Here is an 18,789-nt window from a genome sequence, read left to right on the forward strand (position 1 = left end):
GTCAGGGTTGGAGCCCCTGCAAGGTCAGCACAAAGGTACATCCTGGGCCCTGGGGAGGGAGGAGTGAACCTGGACCTGGAACCAGAGCCCCTGGAAGCGGGCATCGGGCAGCATGGGCCCCTCCCAGTCCTGCGCCTGAGATCCAGTGGGTGTGGTCACAGGAACAAAGCTAGCTGGTGAGGCTGAGACAGAGGGGCCCAGAGTCTGGGGTGGGCTGAGTGTGTGTGGGAGGTCAGGGGGCTTGGCCTCAGGGCCCAGGCAAGGGCAGGAATGTGGAGTCAGGCAGATCAGGGTGGAGACACACAGGAAAGAGTCCAGTCCAAGGAAGGTCATTTATTGCTGTTGTAGAACTCAGAGCCTCCTTGTGCCCAGGGCACAGACTCCCTGTACATGTGGACCCCCCAGCAGAGTCACTGTCATCTTCCGAAGAGTGAGCAGGTAGGACCAGGCAGCCTGGCTCCTCAGTGCACAGAGGCCAGGCTGACCCCAGGGACCAGAACACCCAGCTTCTTAGCAAGGGGACCCACAGCTCAGAGGAGAGCTCTAGGCTTGATTGGGGTTGTTGACTTTGCCCAAAAAGATGATGCTCTGGGTGTCTTTGTCAATTATGGAAATCAGAAAGGGGCTGTTGAAACGCACAATGGTCCTTACGATGGACCTGGGGGAAAGCTCGACTCCTGTGGCAGCAGCTGCTTCCGCGCCCTGCTCGTCCACATCCAGCACAGCGCTGTGGACCATCTGTGGGGACACCAGAGCATTACCCACGGGAGACAGGGTGGACAGCAGGTGAGCAGCTGCCTGAGCGCCTCTAAGGGGACTGACATTCACCCACCTCTGCCGCTGGCCTGTCACTGTGCTGTTAACCTGTTCAGCTTGTTTGTTTCTCCCAACACACCTGTCGGCCAGCTCACATAGACAGGATGCACAAATGTGCAAAGTGCAGTCAGAGGCTGTGTGTGCCAGGCCCAGGGTCAGAGAGGCTAAGAGCAGGGGCTCCCTCATCTGCATCCTTCTCTGTCTGAGTCCAGAGACTGTGCTGCCCCCAAACAGCCCCTAGTGAACGGGAAGGGCCAGATCAAGGCAATTTTCTCATAGGCAACTGTCCACATTCCCTCCATGTCGAAGCAGCAGATGGGCGGGCACTTCTTTCTGCTCCTCTCCTGCCCCAGCTGAAATGTCCCTGAGCCCTCGGCTACTTTGCATAGGATGTGGCTTCCCATCCCTGGACCCAGCAGGCCCTGTAGCACCTGAGCCTCTTTTACCAGGTCCTTTGGCAGGTGGGGTGCAGGGGAGACTGCAGGACTGCCCTCCCCCATTCACTCTGACTTCTCTGCTTCTAGAATCGCAGTACCAGGGTCCCCCATGTCCTGGTCTTATGCTTTCAGTGTATTTCCATCATGATGGCCCTGCAGACATTGTTAGTACCTCTTACCTCTTACCTGCTCTGCTAAACACTGCACACTAGCCAAGAACTCTCACCCTCCTTTCTAAAATAAGAGTGAGGGGTACAGGACTTTCATAATTTATCACACGAGCAGTAAGCGCCGCAGCAGGGCTGATTCAGGGTTCAGAGCTGATTCCATCTCAGGGGCATCACCAAGATCGGCTTATGTCTCAAAATATATTGCAAAGAAGGTGGGACCGGCCCCCAAGATGGCTGTAACCCAGCTCTCCTGGGCTTGGGGATCCTGGGGAGGGTAACTGGGTAATAAGAAATGCAGTTGTTTTGCAATTTCAAGATTACCCGAAGGTCTGCCTGGCCGTCACCTTTCCAGCTCCTATGTGGATGATGAAATGTCCAAATTTAAAGACTCACCTGGTGGACTTCCCTAGTGGTCAGTGGTTAAGAATCTGCCTTCCAATGCAGAGGATGCGGGTTCGATCCCTGGTGGGGGTACTAAGATCCCACATGCCACGGGGCAACTGGAGCCCGCATGCGGCAACTTGAGAGAAGCCTGGGCACCGCAACGAAGATCTCGCGTGCCTCAACTAAGACTCAGTGCAGCCAAATAAATAAATAAATAAATACTCACTTGGGAAACTGCTAAGTGCATGGTATCTGTGATTCCTGACAGCTCAGCCTCGGTGAGGGTGAAGACTTTCCTCACGCCCAGCTGAGGAAGGATGTCTCGCAGATTATACTTGCTGGAGATGGAGAACTTTGGCAGGTAAAGCACATCTAACAAACTAGGAAACGAGAAAAATAAACCTGAACATCTGCTTGACTCAGCGCCCACCTTTCTCCCACCTCTCAGTGTGGTCTTCCGAGGTTTCCTCGCCAATCACCCCCTTCTCACTGGAACTGAGTACTCCTTTCCACACTTTCTTCACACCTCCTGCTTACTCTCTTTAATCCCTTAATTATGCATCCCTGGTTGCAGGAGTCTAACATGGCACGCGGTGCACCAGCGCCACACCTGGCCCTGCTTCTCCCCTGCAAGCCTGCAGGACGTGGGAAACACCCTTGCTCCAGCTGCTGGGAGACTGTGCTGGGGCAGGTGCTCCACAGGCACCAGGAAGGCTTCCTGCAGGAGGTGGCATCCAACCTGTGTCCTGGAGGAGGGGAAGGAGCTGGCTGGGTGAAGAGGAGGCCAGGAGGCAGGTGGATGCATTTGCAGGAAAGTGGGAAGAAGGAGGGGCTGCTCCACCGTGTGGAGGCAGCCTGAGAGTGGGCCGTGGGGAGGGGAGGGGCCAGCAGGGGCTTGGACGGGACGTGAAGGGCTGAGAACTGCACTCAAGGGCCTTGGGGACCTGAATCAACCAATACAACGTCTCCATCCTGTCCTCCCAGGGAGCTCCTTGAGGGCGGGGCTGCTTCTGCTTCTGAGCAGAGTCAGCATCAGGTTCTTGGAGCAAGAGATGCTGTCTCCCACCCCCAGGAACCCCTCTCTTTGTCTGTATTTCCCTTAAGACTCTTGTTACTGTGTCTGGTCTTACAGATGCTAAATATGAGCAGGCTGCGGTCCCCTTAAATTCTGAGTCCCTTGGGAGCAGGGAGGTATCTATTCTTCCTCATCATCTGTCCTCCCTCCCTCCCTCCCTCCCTCCCTTCCTTCCTTCCTTCCTTCCCTCCCTACTTTGTTCCTTTCTCCTTCCTTTATCCATTAGTCAACAATATCTTACTGAGCACCCTCCAAGGGCCAGGAATGTGTAGATGCAGTTTCCTTCAGTTATTTGTAAATCAAAGATGTTTGATATTCTATCCATTTATGACTATACACTGAGCCCCTGCCCTGTGGTAGGTCTTGGTGTTGGAGGGAGGAAAGGGCTGGAAGGGAGTATGTGCAGGGGGAGGGGGGGTTCCTGTGTCCTGGGGACTCCTGGGATCTGAAGTGAGGAGAGGCTGAGAGTCGGGCAGCCCCCAGGTGTCTGGTCCCCCGGACAGGGGTTGGGGAAGGGGCTGCAGCCTCAACATCACATCTAGACAGTTCTTTCCTCCCTTGTGGTTTATAAAGTACCTTCTATACCCATTACCCCTTGGATCTGCAGAACCTCCCACTAGGACAGTGGGTCAAGGACACCCCTCCCCTCTCAGTAGGGAGCTGAGCCCCAGAGAAGCACAGGGAGTGGCCGGGGGAGTGGGAGCCTGGGAGTGGGACTCTGGGTCTGGGGCTCCCCCACCCCCCTGCACAGCTGCCCACACACCCTCCCTATACACCACCTGCAGACACTGCACCCAGCACTACCTCTCCCTCTGCTGTCAGCCTCCTTACTGGTCTCCTGAATTCCACATCCTGGCCTGTGTGTCTGCCCTCAGTTTATCCAGAAGCTGACCCCTTCCCACACGTCCCGGCTCCTTCTGGTCCAGCCCCCAGTGGCTCCCCCTGCATGAGTGCACTGGGCTCCTGGCTGGCCTCCCTGCCTCCTTGCTTGGTCTGTTCTCCACTGGACAACCTGGGCGACCCTTTTAAAACATTCGCTCTTCAGCCCAAAACCTTGTGATAACTCTACATTTCCCTTGGTAGGGAGCGGAGTCAAGGCGTCTACAAGGCCCCAAGGGATCTGAATCTCCCCTGGGGCCCTGACTTCTCCCAGCTTTCCCTCTCACTCCTTCTGCTCTGCTGCTCCAGCCTCACTAATCCTCAATTACATCAGGCTCACTCCTGGCTTAGAGGCTTTGCACTGGCTGTTCCTTTAGCCAAGAATGCTTTTCCCAGCACATCCTCATGGCTCAGTCCCTCACCTCAAACATCACCCAATGGCCACCCTGCTTACAATCACAAAGAACTTCCAGGTCCCGTTTTCTTCTCATTATACTCTGCGTTACTATCCCCGCCTCCTCTTTTCTAACCATTCAGCACTGCATTTATTTCTCCTGTGTCTCTTTCAACCACAAAGCAAGCTCATGAAGGGAGAGAATTTAATGTTTTACTTGTTGAGCTACCCTGAGGGTCTAAATTAGTCCCTGCCACATAGTAGGTTCTCAGTTAACCAGTGCCAGATGCATGCTTGAATCAATGAGTGTAATGGAAAGGACGCTGCCAAGCTGACTCCGGGCCTGTCTCTCCTGAGCCCTCAGCTGACCCCAGTTCCATCTCCCCCACCTCCTTCAAGAGGCAGAGCCACGGGGAGAGCAGCGTGGGTGCTGGGGGTTGTGTGAGGGTCCTCCGGACTCAGGGCATCTTAGTGTCAGAGGAGCCCGCAGCCCCGCCCCCTCCCATGTCATCATCTTAGAAAAGGAGCCTTTCAGGCCCAGAGCCACACAGGCAGCCAAGGGCAAGATTATCCCTGGACAGGCTCTCCCACCTCGGCCCCCACCCCTGGACATGACTGAGGCCCTGTTGCGGGGGTCGGGAGTCCAGGAGGAGGGGGAAGGGCCGAGAAGGCAGGTGGCCCACAGCGCTGGGCCCTGGGGACACTCACCTGGGCTGCAGTGAGTCTCTCCACCTCCTCAGCGTCTCTGGGTGCAGCTTGGCTTCCAGGTCCTGCATTCTGCCCTCGTCAGGGAGGATGAAGAGCGCGCTGTCGTTGCTGCTGTACGGGAGCTCCACCACCGTGCAGCCCAGCTGCTCGTCCCGGAAGTAAGGCGTCTTCAGGCCCCCAATGCTCATCATGGGCACCTCCACCGTCTCGTTCTCGCTCACGTGGAACTCTGCCTGCTTCGTATGCTGGGGGTCAAAGAGGGTCTTCCACTGGGCTGGAGGCAGAGGGACAGGTGAGGGGTCAGTGGTGCAAGGGCAGCAGGCTGCTCCCTCCTCTGCCCTGGTCCCCAAACAACAGAGACCTTCCCCACACCAGAAGCCCCCCACATGCCTCTAGGAATGGCCCGGCTAGGTTTGCACCTATTCCTGGGACGGGGGGATCCCCGAGGTCTGGATTGGGAAGGGGGCCATGAATCAAACCTGGTAAACTGCGCCACATGAGAAACCAACAGGAATGTGGAGGGCAAGGGAGAGACGGGGGTGAGGCTGGGCCTGGGGAGATGGGACCTCCTGGTCCTTAAAGGGGACAGAGTTAGAGACCAGTGGTTAGTCGTTGGCTTTGCAGGGAGGACACACGTCCCTGCAGCCTTGTGAGCAGGACGGAGCAGGAGCCCCATGGGGACCAGGAGGGCAGGGCTGGGGTGTTCCCCCAGGAAGATGCAGCACTCACTGGGGGGAGCTTCTTGGGGAGACTAGAGACCTGGCACTTCATGGAGTGTGTATCCCCCCATTTCCTGCTTTGTTTTCCACCCCTGCCTGTGTCCCCATGGTTAGAGGCAGGAACAGAGGGAAAGCTGGGCTTGCTGGCGTGTCCCTGGGATGGAGATTTTGGAGGACAAACACCTAGGACAGGGCAGAGTGGTGGGAGCAAAATGCATAGGAACCTTGAAGAACAAACATGGCAGGTCAGGCCCGGATTTCTTTTCCAAAGAAATGCAATTCTCTATTTATAGATGAAAACAAAGACCCAGGAAGGTTAGCCCCAGGCTCTGCAAGGAGCCCGCAGCACAGGGCTAACTTGTTCCCCAACAGCTAGTGTCTCTTAGGCACCTGACCACCCCCTGATTCAATGATTGTTTTTTGTGTCCTTATCTGTCCTGTGTCCCTATTTGCACAGCTGCTCCCTGTGTGAAATCTATCTGCCTTCACTCTGCCTCTTATGAATCTCGGGGCTGAGGTTTGCAATATCAAGTTCATATCAATGGGATTGGGCATGGGACCAGCTAGCATCTGGGAAAATACACTGCCCTGGATGTTGTCCGCCCCTCAGACTTTCCCCAGGTGGTGTCCTTTCCATTTCCCACCTTAAGATGACAGAAGCGCAGCAGTGAGGACCCTTGGGATGTGCGGGCTCCTCAGAGATTGTCTCACTGTGAAGACGGCCACCAGCCCCACCTCAAGACCCTTAGAGGGAGCCCAGGTCAGACACAGCCCACAGTGTGCACAGCAGAGGCCTTCCTGAGCGTGTCCAAGAGTGCCTCCTTAGGGAGGAAGCTGGAGTTCCCGGCCACCCTGGAGTGAGCTGAGAGGACAGCTCCTTCCTTCTGGCAGTCGGGCAAGTGAAAGTCAGAATAAAAAGTCTCCCTCTGCCTCAGACAAAGTATTGGCTGCTCTGCACTTATGTCCTGTAATTTGGAAAAAGCTAAAATAGACAAAGCCTATGGTTGGGGCAGGGTCTTGGTGCCCAAGCCCCCTTAAGCCATGGAGAGCCTCCTCTTCAGTGGTTTGCTAACAGCACAGTTGGCTGAGCTAGGATAGAAATAGTCCAGAAGCCTCAGAACTAAATATGTGTTTCTTCCCAAATCCCCATCCAGGCACGCACCTTTAAAGTAGATGTAATTCACCAGGATCACCTTCGCTAGGGGGTCAAGTTCCTTGAACAACTCCACAATTTTCCCCTGGGTTTTATTCTTCACATAATCATTGATGAGCTTCTTGGCAGCGTCAGAATCCTCGAAGTTGGCAGAGAAGGCCTCAGAGGCGTACAGGGTCCGGGCATCTTCTATGAACTTTTCCAGCAGCTTCAGCTGCTCCTGCACGAACATGGCATTGCCCATGCTCAGCTGCAGCTGGTTGCTGGGGTGGCCGAGCGTCTGCAGGAGGTGCTGGAAGCCCTTGTGGATCTCTGTCTCGGGGGTCTCCGTGAGGTTGAACTTGAGGCCTTCCAGGATCTCCGTCAGGGTGGGTCCACGGGCCCCCAGGGACAGGAAGCCCAAGGCTATGGAGACACTTAGTGGGGAGAATATGATGTTCTTATTGGGGGTCTTCAAAGCCAACTGCTTGTAGAGGCTGAAGGCAAAGTCGGTGTTGCTGGAGGCTAATGTGTGGTCGTCCACAGGCACCGCTTTGCACTGGTCCTCCTGGGTCCCATCCTCTGGGAGGCAGTGGACACTGGAGCAGAGCGCAGCCACCAGGATCCCCAGAGCCAGGAGGGGAGATAGTCCCTCTGCCCTCATCTCTGAAAAGCAAAGCTCCTTTAAGTCTCGGTGTGTCAGATAGTGTCCCAACCGCCACCCACTGTCCCCACGTGGTCTCTGTTCTCTCTGCCTCTGCTGCTGGGTGCCTCTCAGGTCTAGGCACCCTCCTGCCTCCCAACATACATGAGGAGGCTCTGCGCTCCTTCTCACCCTTGGAAGCAAGTGCTGAAATTGGTATGAATTTCCCCGACAGAGAAACTGGGCACAGAGAGGGGAAGGGGCTTTTCCAAGGTCACACAGCAAGCAAGTGAAAGAGCAAGGGTGAGAAGGCTGGGTTTCCTGGCTCTGAGGTGGGGAAGCTGGTGATGGATGTGAGGTGCTGTCCAATGAGAGCCCATGCCCCCTCCTGCTGGGGGAGCAGACACCATCAGAGGGCAGTAGGAAGCGGGGGCTCCTTCTCCACTATGTCCCCTGTCTACCCCCCGGGAAGGAGCCTTGGACTGAGTCAGAGGCCACAACGCCTCTCCCACCCTTTTGATGATGCATGTGACCTTAGAGGGGCACTCCCATCGTGGTGCCTGGTCGCAGTGAGGGTTCATTGAGAGAGGCCACCACAGGAAACAGCAGCAGTGCTGGAGCCTAGGTGGCCCTGTTAAGGGTTGGTATAAAGATCAAAGGAATGTAGAGTGTTCTTTTCAGCCCCTTCTAGGTGGACACATGGGGGTTGATTCCGCCATAAGCCTCAAAAGGCCTCCTGGTGGGGAGAAAGCAGGGTGAGCTCTGAGCCCTGGACCACAATTGCATTTTGGCCACTTGTGAGTGCTGTGTGGTGACAAGCAAGTGACTGAGCCTCTCTGAGCCTCAATTCCCATCTCTGTCCAACATGTTGAATGGCTCAGGGGACAAATGATGAAGGTGCCTACCCATTAAGAGGAGTTCCAGAGGTGTCACCTCCTCCACCTGCCACCCTCTCTAGCACCCTACAAACCAGAGCTGTGATCCCTGGGGACAGGGGACAGAGCTACTGCCTGGAAGCCTCCAGGAGAGACTGAGGTTAAAGCTGTTGACCTCAGCAAACAGGATTATTTACCTTTGGCCTCTACCCCCTCACCTCAGAGTTCAGAGGAGAAAGGGCTGCTGGGGATTGGGGAGGGGAGGGGAGGAGGGGAAGGGAGCTGAGCAAAGTCCCATCCAGAGGCCAGTGGAAAGGGCTTCACACACGCCTAGGACAGAGGCCATCAATTGCCGCAAATGTTAGTTTCCTCAGGGCTGATACAACCGTTTCTTTCAAAAAGAGTCAAATATTTTCCCCGAAATTATTCCTGGAGAAATAGCACCTGCTCTTTGGCCTGTTTGGAGGGCTGGCTCTGTTTCTGAGCAGTCTGTCCTTTCAGTTGCTGGACACACACACACCTTCCTGTCTGCTTGGCTGGGGGTGGGGGTCCTGGAGGGACAGCGGAGCCCAGGAAACCCCCCTGGAGACCCAGCAGCCTCTCCCCAGAGGGACACAGTGCACTAATTTTGTCTGCCTGGCTCTCTGACAGCAGCGCCCTGTGCCAGGCAAGGAGATGCACTTCATGGCCCCGGGGTGGGGGGAGGGGTGTGGGTTTCTGAGCCTGGTGGTGGAGGCACAGCTGTACGGGGTGCACAGCTGGCTCAGATCAGAATCCCACAGAGGAACTTCCCTGGTGGTCCAGTGCTTAAGACTCTGTTCTCCCCATGCAGGGGCCTCAGGATTGAACCACGGTCAGGAAACTAGATCCCGCATGCCGCAACTAAGAGCCCACATGCACACAACTAAAGATCCTGCATACTGCAACTAAGACCTGGCACCGCCAAATAAATAAATAAGTGAATATTAAAAAAGAAAAAAAAAATCCCACAGAGTCAAAGGCAGAAATGACCCAGAAGCCCTGGTGGCATGAGCCCTTCCTTTGCAGGATCAAAACTGAGACCCAGAGAGAAGACTGGTCTTCAGAGGGCACAGAACTATCCCAGCATCACGACCCAGGTCCTCCCTCTTCCCTCCTACATCATGTTCCAGAGGCCCCATTGCAGAGTCCTCGAACCACCCTGGGGAAGGGAGCCCTCTGCCCCCAGTGTGGGAGCATCAGGGATTACCTGCCTGGGAGAGCAGGATATGGGGGGTGGATCCAGAGCCGCCACCTGCGCAGGATGCTGGGCTTTCACGGGAGCTGCTGCCCATTTATCCTGCAAAGATCTCCTCCCCCGCTTGCGAAATGTTTGTGGGGACAACACAGTGTTCTGTCCTCAGACTGGAAATTGGCAAATGATAATTTCTGATAATGGGATTTATTAGATCTATTTGAACAACCTAGTTACAGAAACTGGTTTTTGTCCCTTAAAAAAAAACTAAACTAAAAACAAACAAATGAACAAAATTTCCCTTGAGAGTGTTTTCTCCAGTTTAATAGAACTCATTGAGGGGATTTCCCTTGTGGTGCAGTGGTTAAGAATCTGCCTGCCAAAGCAGGGTTCTCATGTTCAGTCCCTAGGCTGGGACAATTCCACATGCCATGGAGGAACTAAGCCCGTGCGCCACAACTACTGAGCCTGTGCTCTAGAGCTCATGAGCCACAACTATTGAGCCCACATGCAACTAATGAAGCGCGTGCGCCTAGAGCCCATGCTCCACAACAAGCGAGGCCACCGCGATAAGAAGCCTGCGCACTGCAACGAAGAGTAACCCCCCGCTCACCGCAACTAGAGAAAGCCCGCGTGCAGCAACAAAGACCCAATGCAGCCAATAAATAAATAAATAAATTACTTATTTTAAAAAACTCATTGAAGAATGTGTGAAAGCTCAGAATATATATAAAGGGACATTGAAAAATACTCATGATTATTGTTCTTTTTTAGAAAAAAAATCAACTCTTCTTTGTTTTTTCCCCTTTTTGTGATATCCTCATTGAGGACCATGTAAAAACCCAGTAAATGGAAAGAAGAGTATCTGCAAATATTCCCAAGAATTGTATCTCCCTGGGACAGCCCTAGCTAACATTGTCTCCTGTTTCTTTTTTGTCATTTTATATGTGTGTTTGTAAGTGTGTGTATATGATCGGAATCTCCAAACACAAACTCAGATAAGTTTAAAATGCAATACACTTTATGCGTATATAGCTCTATTTGCATGTTGAGATACTCCGCCATTCCCAGAGTGGGGGTGTTAGCCCGAGGGCCCCCCGAGAATGTCAAAAGCACAGAGTGTCAAAGCACAAATGTCTGGGTCCTCTGGTCTCAGGCACCATCTGTCTTTGCGGTCCTACTGTGCCTGGGCCTTTGTCCTCACCCCTTAACGATCGGTTCACCTTAAGAGCCGGTTGTCCTTTATCCTTGATTTTGAGGTCTCCTTAGATTCTCTCTGAAGTAATCCCAGGCCTTTCTTTGACTCATGGGGAAAAACCTCCCCTTTCATGCCTCCTACTCACAGCCATCCATCCTTGACAAACAATGACAAACCTCTGTGACCCCTAAGGATTTCACCGAATCCCGTTTGGAGAGCATTGTGTTAGCGTGAGGGTATGGCTTTGGCATGAGATAAATCTCAGTCCAGAAAGGCTTCTCACCAGCTGTGTGACCTTGAGGCATTTCCTGGAAATCCTTCCACCGTCGTCTCCTCATCTCTAAAAGCAGATAGCAACATTTCCCTGATTAGAAAGGAGGGAATGTCTAAAAAGACTAAGTGAAATAATACTAAATGTGAACTCTGTGAAGGCAGGATTTTTTGCTTGTTTTGTACAGTGCTTGCATCCTTAGAGAACTTAACAAACATTCTTTGACTGTAAGACACTGAGGTGACCAAGAAGAGTTTGGTCCCATCCTTCCTGAAACAATGATTTATGCCCTTTCAGCCTCCAAATGTTACCAGAATTGATAATGTATATTATTTTACACAGAATCCCATAGAAGTAGTGGCCGAAGCAAGACTGCAGTTTACTTCTCTCATGTAGGTCAAGATGCAGGCAGTGGGTTGACACGGTGGCCCCATCTTTCAGGGACCCGGGCTCCTTCTAGCTCATTGCTCTGCCATCCCTCATGTCTGTTTGCCAGGTGGCTCATTGCTGCGTCCACCTCCCAGTTGAGGGGAAGGGGAGGAAGGGAAATGTACAGACTTTCCTTTGAAAAAAAGTAATGATCTCAATGTTGCCCACGTTATTTCCACTTCTGTTCCATGGGTCAGAGCTTGGTGGTAGGGCTACCCCTACCTGCAAGGGAGGCTGTTCAGCGCAGCCAATATTCTACATTGGGTCGCCGTGTCCCAGCTAAACATTTGAGGTTCAATTACCTTGGGAGGAAATGAAAATGGACATTGGGCATGACTGCTACCCTTGCCCCAACATTTCCCCCGAGTGTTCACAAGTTCTCGGGCCCCAGAAGAGCCATCATTTTCCCTAAAACTGAACTGACTTAGTCAATGAACCTCCATTCAATGTGAAGGCAGACATTTTTCTACCTTTTCCAGGTACCGCTGAGGATGCTGGTGCGGGGCTGACATGTCCTGGGTGCCCCCTGTCCCCTGAAGTTCCAGACTAATGCTCCAGGGCCACATGAACCCCACCTCTGGCTATCTCTCCGCCTCTCCCTGAGCTCCTACAGCCCTCACTTGTGTCAAGTTTCGATACAGGCTGCTTTGGGTCAAATTTCGATACAGGCTGATTTGGGTCAAATTTCGATACAGGCTTTTTCTTCAATTCCACAAGCACACTTCCTGCAAGGATGGTCATGCTACTGTGTTTTCTAGGTTATGATGAGGATATAAGGAAATTGCAACACAGAAGAGAAGTAAGTTCCTTGAGTTTTTGGAACTTTGGGCAAACTTTGGATGCCTGCATTTAGACAATAAGTGGTCCAAGTTCAGATTTCATTTGGGCTGAGACGTGCATAATTACACTTCCTCAATGGCTTCCCAGCTCCGTTTTAAAGAAGGCACCAAACAATACTGTCTCCATTTTGATTTTCCTTTCACATATGTCACCCCCAAATATGCCTCTTCTGCATAAGAATTATTTTTGAGCTGATTATTTTTATGAAACAGCAGACACAAGAGAAACTCTGAAAATGAAATAGAAGCTTTCTTTCTGTAAGTGACATTTGCATTTATGAGGGATGTATCCATTTGTCATGGTTTCTTCCACACTGTAGTAGGAAGAGGAGGAGGATGACTCTAAATCTCTAGAAACTCTTATCAAGGGAGAAGGCAAAGGAGTAAATCTGCATCACAACCATACCCTCATTTACCGCGCTTTGCCTGAAAACCACCCATAACTAACTCCTCACCCCAACATCTTCCTTTTTCTTTGCTAGAGATGGTATTCAAGGTGATGGTTTGGTTCATCTGAGGAAGTTACTCAGTTTTATGATTATCTCCCATGTGCAGGAGATACACATCTTATTAAACATCTCTGTTTTTCTCCTTAATCTGTCCTTTATTATGGGGGTGGGAGTCAGACAAGAATCTCCAAAAGTAGAGGGAATATTACTTTCTCCCCAACTCACGATTTCAATCTCCTTTCTGTTTTCAGCTCCCTGGTTTGAGATTTGCTCTTCCTCTGCGTAAAGTGGCTCTAAAGAGTGCTCTCCCAGGATGCGTGATGGATCTTGCTCGAGGCAGAAACCAGCTTCCACTCCAGATCAAGAAGGCTCTGCAAATTTTAAAACAATATTTATCTTTGTCCTGGTTACCCATGGACTTTATACATTACAAGCACTTTTCTATATATCATTCTTTCCTTTATTCCTTCTTTTATTCCACAAATATTTACAAAGTGATTTCACGAGCCAGGCTTTCACCTAGAAACTGGGCAGGGAATCCAGCAGGGAAAGCTCCTGATCTCAAGATGGGTCACCTCCCTAGTTCTGGAACATTACCCTTAATGGAAGTTTGGGGTTGATTATCCAGAGGCCTGCAAAAGTTTTCTGTAAAAGGCCAGAAGCAGCTATTTTACATTTTGAGAGCCACGTTTGGTCACCTCCACCCATCCCCTCCCTCTTCTCCTCCTCCTCTTCTCCTTTTTCTTAGCAAACTTTTTCAAATGCAAGTTAAATATAATTTTAAAACATTTTCATAATATTATATATAATTTATTAAAATATGATTCTTGGCTTGTGAGATACACAGAAACAATCTGTGGGCAGGTTTGGCTGGGGACCTGGTATTACTGGGAAGTGGTCAGATGCACATGGAGTCCATAAACATGAAAAAGCACTTCCCTCCTTCAGCACAGGCTCATATCATAGCTTCCAGCCACATGTGGCCCATAGAGGTCAGGGGTTTGGGTGAATTTCTTTGCCACCCTCCCACCTCCCCATTCCATCCCACCCTCCTTGCAGTTTCAGGGGGAGCCTTTCCCCTCTGGAATCTTCTCGTTTTTTTCTCTCTCCTTCTCTCCTTCTCTCTCTTGCTTCTGTGGCTTCTTTGTCCTGAAAAACCCTCTGCTCCTTCCCCAGTCCCCTTCTCCTGGATCCTGGGCAGGTTGTCAGATTGTCAATCATCCATTCAGTCCCACCAAGCTCCAGGTGGGACTCCCTAGGTGGGGCCAGGTGGGTGCTGCATGTTCCACTGGCAGAACATCCAAAAGATAATCCCTGGCTGACTTTGTCGCAACTGACTGCCTTTTTGTATAGTTATGGTTTTGATTAGGTTGATTATTTTGATTATTAGGTCTTGGTCTGTGTCAACCTCCAGGGAAGGGTTTTGGGAAGGAAGGAAAAATTCCAACATCTAATCTCATGACTTACCCAAAGACCCCATGCTGTTAAATGGTAGAGCTGGTGGCGCTTGGTAAAAACAAACCCTATGCCAAAATCAAGCACTCTCTACCCTCCATGCTCTTTCTTAAAAAAAAAAAAAAAATAGGAAGATATTTCCATGCTTGAGTATATGACAGAAAATTACACTCTTGGGACCCACTTCTTGCACAAGTGTTGGGTCCACTGCTTTTTTAAGACATTGGTTGTCTGTGGATATGCACAGGACAGCTGTGTCCTCTGGGTAGGGTGGGGTCCTAGCTGAAAGCGTGCTCTGTCCCCATCAGTCACCACTCAGTGTGAGATACATTTTTCATTTGTTAATGTTGAGCGGAACTGGGTCATGTTTAAATGCTGGTGACATGAAGCGTAGAGAGAAAAAATGGTTGACAAGTCAGGAAAGGAAGATATTAACGCATGGATATTAATCAAGTTGGTATTGGGCATTGTTGGGGCCTTGAGCAGCAGGGGACCTGCAGGGACAGCCAGGGTGAGGTTTCTTGTCGCATGGGTGGACAAACACCTGGAGACCAGAGTCCACGTGTCCTGGGACATGCCGTGAAGTAGAGGATCCTGGGAAGATCTTGGCCCACAGAGATCCCTGGTGGGAGGGCTGGCTGGCTTTGACTTTTTGACTAGCCAGGCTGGGTCTGCCTGTCCCTGGGGCTGAGCAAGACCAAGGAGAACACAGAACTAACATCTGCCCCAGGAACCTCCAAGAGGTGGTGCTCAAGACAACCAGTGTAGGGGGAGAGAATGCTGCTCCTTTACCATCATACCTAAGAAAACCCAGGGCTTGACAGGTGTGTTACTTCTTATGGCTGCTTATAGAAATTACCACATACTGGGCAACTTAAAACACAGCCTCTAAGGCAGATTCCACTCCTTGCCTCTTCCAGATTCTGCTGGCTGCCAACACCCTTTGGCTTCTGGGTGCATCCCTCTAATCTCTTCCTCCATAGTCATATCAATTTTTCTTCTTCTGTCTGTGTCAAATCTCTCTCTACCAATCTCTTATAAGGACTCCTGTGATGGCACTTAGGGTTCACAGGGATAATCCAGGACAACCTCCCCACCTCCCATCTCATGATCCTTCCGTTAATCACATCTGCAATAATCCTACCCCCACCCCCAACGTTGGTTTTTGGCATAAAGTTAACAGTCACAAGTCTCAAGCGTTCAGACATGGATATATTAGAGAGTCATTTTTCAGACTATCTCAATGGACAACAAAGAAAAAAACTGAAATAAAGAGCTCTCAAATGTTTCATAAAAGGAGGAGCAGGGAGAATGAGAGAGAGAGACAGAGAGAAGAGAGACGCGAGAGAGAGGTAAGTATGGTAAGTATTTTTGATGGTCTCATCTTATTAGGGTGGGAATTAGCCACTGGATTTGGGGCAGGTGGCGGTTAGTATTACATTTGGTGGGGAAAAAAGAGTACATTTTGATTGGAATAAAGAGTTACCTAATTTCCAAGGATAGTTGAAACACACATCCAATTATGACTATTGAGAAAAGGAAGGTAAATATTAAGAGGTGTAAGTGTATTTGACCCTACAAATGGATATATGGCAAATCAAAAAAAAAAAAAAAAAGAATAGAATTTTAGTCAAAGTAGGAAATATATGGAAAAGAAAAAAGAGTAAACAATAAAGCACTACATCGTAAATCTAGATTATGAGGAAAGAACACATTACATTTTCCAAAGAGAACCAAAATCATATTTGCCATCCCACAAGGTGACCTTGACACTCCCCAGGTGGGCTTTTTTGACTGCATCAACCAAGATGGAGGAGGAGGACAAGTGATGCTATGTGACTTCTGAGTCTACACAGTACTGTTGATACTGAGCAGGGCCCTGTGGGGCTCCTGGGCGCAAAGCCTTTCTGTGTCCCCTATTTCTTTGATTATAGGAAAACAGCCTTCATTCAGCCTCTGCGACCTTCCCTGAGTTCCAGTGGGCAGATTCAAGCAGTTGTTAATTAATGAAGGGAGGGGATGCATGAGACCTGGGAGAACCAGGCAGGAGCAGCCTTGGGGCAGGCCCTGTTTCCCCAGCAACAATACACACAACAATATCTTTGAGCTATTTTGCATAAGTTGAAACCCCCTCCAGATGCAAGAAATTAATGATGGTGTGCTGCCCACAAGCATGTAGACCCCAGACCAGTTGGACCTGAAGGCTGATGATGCTGACTCCTACTTAGCTCACCACCAGCCCATCAGAAGGATGCAGGATGGTTACTGCCTTGGTCCTTATGGCCTACCCCTGACCACGAGCTCCAACTATAAGACCTCTCCCTATTCCCCAGGGAGGGGACACAATTCTTGAGGCGCTAGCCACCGTGTTCCCCTTTTGCCTGGGAAAGTAATAAAACTATTCCTTTCTACTCCTCCAAAGCTCTGTCTCCATATTTCTATTCAGCATCGGTGAACAGAGGCCAGGTTTTTCTCGGCAACACTGTGAGGAAGGCCAAGCCACGTGGAAAGGACTCATGTAGGTGCCCTGACCACAGCTCAGCTGAGGTCTTTACTGACAGACAGCAACCACCACCAGACATGTGAGTGAGGAAGGCTTCAATGGTTTCAGCCCCAGCCATTGTCTGCGAGTAGCCACAGGAGACCCCCAGAGTGAAAACAGCCTTGCTGAGCCTTGTCAGAGTTGATCACCAGAACTGAGAAGTAATAAGAAATGATTGCTGTTTTATAACACTACATTCTATACTCAGCAAAAATATTCTTCACAATTGCAGGCAAAGTATAGATTTTTTTAGACAAACAAAAGATTAGACAATTCATTACCAGCAGACCTGCATTACAAAAAACTGAAAAAAAAAAGAAAGTTATCGGGATAGAAGGAAAATACACAGATAGAAATTTGTACCTAACCTAGGAATGAAGAGTAGCAAAAGTAGAGAAAGTAGACTTTTCCCCTCATTTTTAAATGCTTTGATGATATTAACTGTTTATAGAAAAAAAAGAAAAAAGAAAAAAAATTGCAATATATTGTGGAGTTTATAGCATATGTAAATTAAAGATAAGACAACAATAGCACAAAGTACAAAAGGGAAAAAAATCAAGAATATTGATGTAAGATTCTTAAATTTTACTTGAAGAGACAATGTTATTTGAAGGTATACATTGATAAGTTAAAGATTTATTTAAACTTTTAATATACTGAAAAAATGTAAAACAAGTATAGTTTATAAGCCAAGTTGAGTAAAACAGAAACATAAAAACTCCACAAATAACCCAAAAATATGGCAAGAGAAAAAGTACAAAATACAGATGGATTGAGTAGGAAACAAATAGAAAGTTAGACGTCTACACTAACCATATTGGTGATCAATTCTGTAACCAAAATTATAGCAATTTTTTTCACTCATTCTTTCATTTATTCACTAAATATTTATTGAGTACCTACTATCTGTTAATCAGGGTAGTCTTATTGAGAACACAATGGTGTACAAAAGTGTCAGAGTCCCAGCTCTCAAGGATCTTTGAGTGTAATAATGGACACAGATAAGTATCTCTCAATTAAAATATATTGTGATATTTCTTGGAGCATGATATGAAGAATCAGGCGGAAGGCAGAGTTAATATTGTCTACGGTGAAGAAAATAGCATTACCTGCAAGATTTCTCAGTGCCTTTAATTCCTTTTCCAAACTGTCGAAGGTTTGTTGATCAGCAATGTGATCTAAGAAAGGCTCGTCGTGGTCAGTATCACCAATATATTCAAGTTCTAAAATTTCAGAAGCAGCTCTAGAGAGTGAGTGAGCAGCTGCACTTCCTGACTGGGGATGAGAAGAGGAAAGGGGGCTGGAACCTTTTTTCACAGAGTTGGAAAGTGGTAAATTTGCTGTTGAAGGTCTCTGTGATGTCTGGCCTAAAATAAAAAATCTAAAATTTTTTTAATTTAATTTTTTTAATTAAAAAATTTAAAATCAAAAAAATATATTGTGGTATATTCTTTGATAACAGAGTGGGTCAGGCTGGACCTCTACCTCACACCATATGTAAAAATTAACTCAAAATGGATCAAAGACCTAAGTGACAAGTCTAAACCCAAAAAACTCCTAGAAGAAAACAAAGGAGTAAATTTTCACGACCTTAGATTTGGAAATGGATTCATAGATCTGACATCCAAAGCATGAGCAACAACAGAAAAAGAAGGTCAATTGGACTTTATCAAAATTAGAACTTTTCACATGTCAAAAGACACTATCAAAAGAGCAAAAAGACAACCTACAGAAGGAGAGTAAGGTTTTCCAAATCATGCCTCTGATGAGGAAATTGTATCTAGAATATTTAAAGAATACATACAACTCAATAATGAAAAGACAAGCAATCCAGTGAAAAACTGGACAAAGAACTTGAATAGACATTTTTCCGAAGAAGATACGCGTGTCCAATAAGCACTGAACGCAGGCTCACCATCATTCATCCTTAGGGAAATGCAGATCAAAACCCTAACCTGACATCTACTAGGGTGAAATAATAATGATGGTGATGATGGAAAATAAATAACAAGTGCTGTTAAGCATGTGGAGAAATTGGAACCCTCATACACAGCTGGTGAAAATGTAAAATAGTGCACCTGCGGTAGAAATCGATTTGGCGGTTCCTCAAAGAGCTAAAGGTACAGTGAGATTTGATTTGGACCTTGTGACCCAACAATTC

General features: G+C 49.1%; 1 protein-coding gene across 2 annotated transcripts; it reads right to left on the minus strand.

Moving 5' to 3' along the window:
* Positions 1–319: 319 nt before the first annotated feature.
* LOC130851522 (serpin A3-6-like) lies at positions 320–9,515 on the minus strand. Of its 2 annotated transcripts, none has more exons than XM_057731966.1 (5): positions 9,465–9,515; positions 6,745–7,380; positions 4,864–5,137; positions 2,034–2,187; positions 320–738 (listed from the first exon to the last, which is right to left on the minus strand). In XM_057731966.1, exons 2-5 carry the CDS (start codon positions 7,376–7,378, stop codon positions 544–546), a joined length of 1,257 nt encoding a protein of 418 aa, XP_057587949.1. In that variant the 5' UTR covers positions 7,379–7,380; positions 9,465–9,515; the 3' UTR covers positions 320–543. The 2 variants fall into 2 exon arrangements, with proteins under 2 accessions (XP_057587949.1, XP_057587948.1); XM_057731965.1 differs by having other exon boundaries at positions 9,461–9,510.
* Between the last annotated feature and the right edge of the window lie 9,274 nt (positions 9,516–18,789).

The sequence above is a fragment of the Hippopotamus amphibius genome, chromosome 4 (genome assembly GCF_030028045.1).
Source record: "Hippopotamus amphibius kiboko isolate mHipAmp2 chromosome 4, mHipAmp2.hap2, whole genome shotgun sequence".
Lineage (NCBI taxonomy): Eukaryota > Metazoa > Chordata > Mammalia > Artiodactyla > Hippopotamidae > Hippopotamus > Hippopotamus amphibius.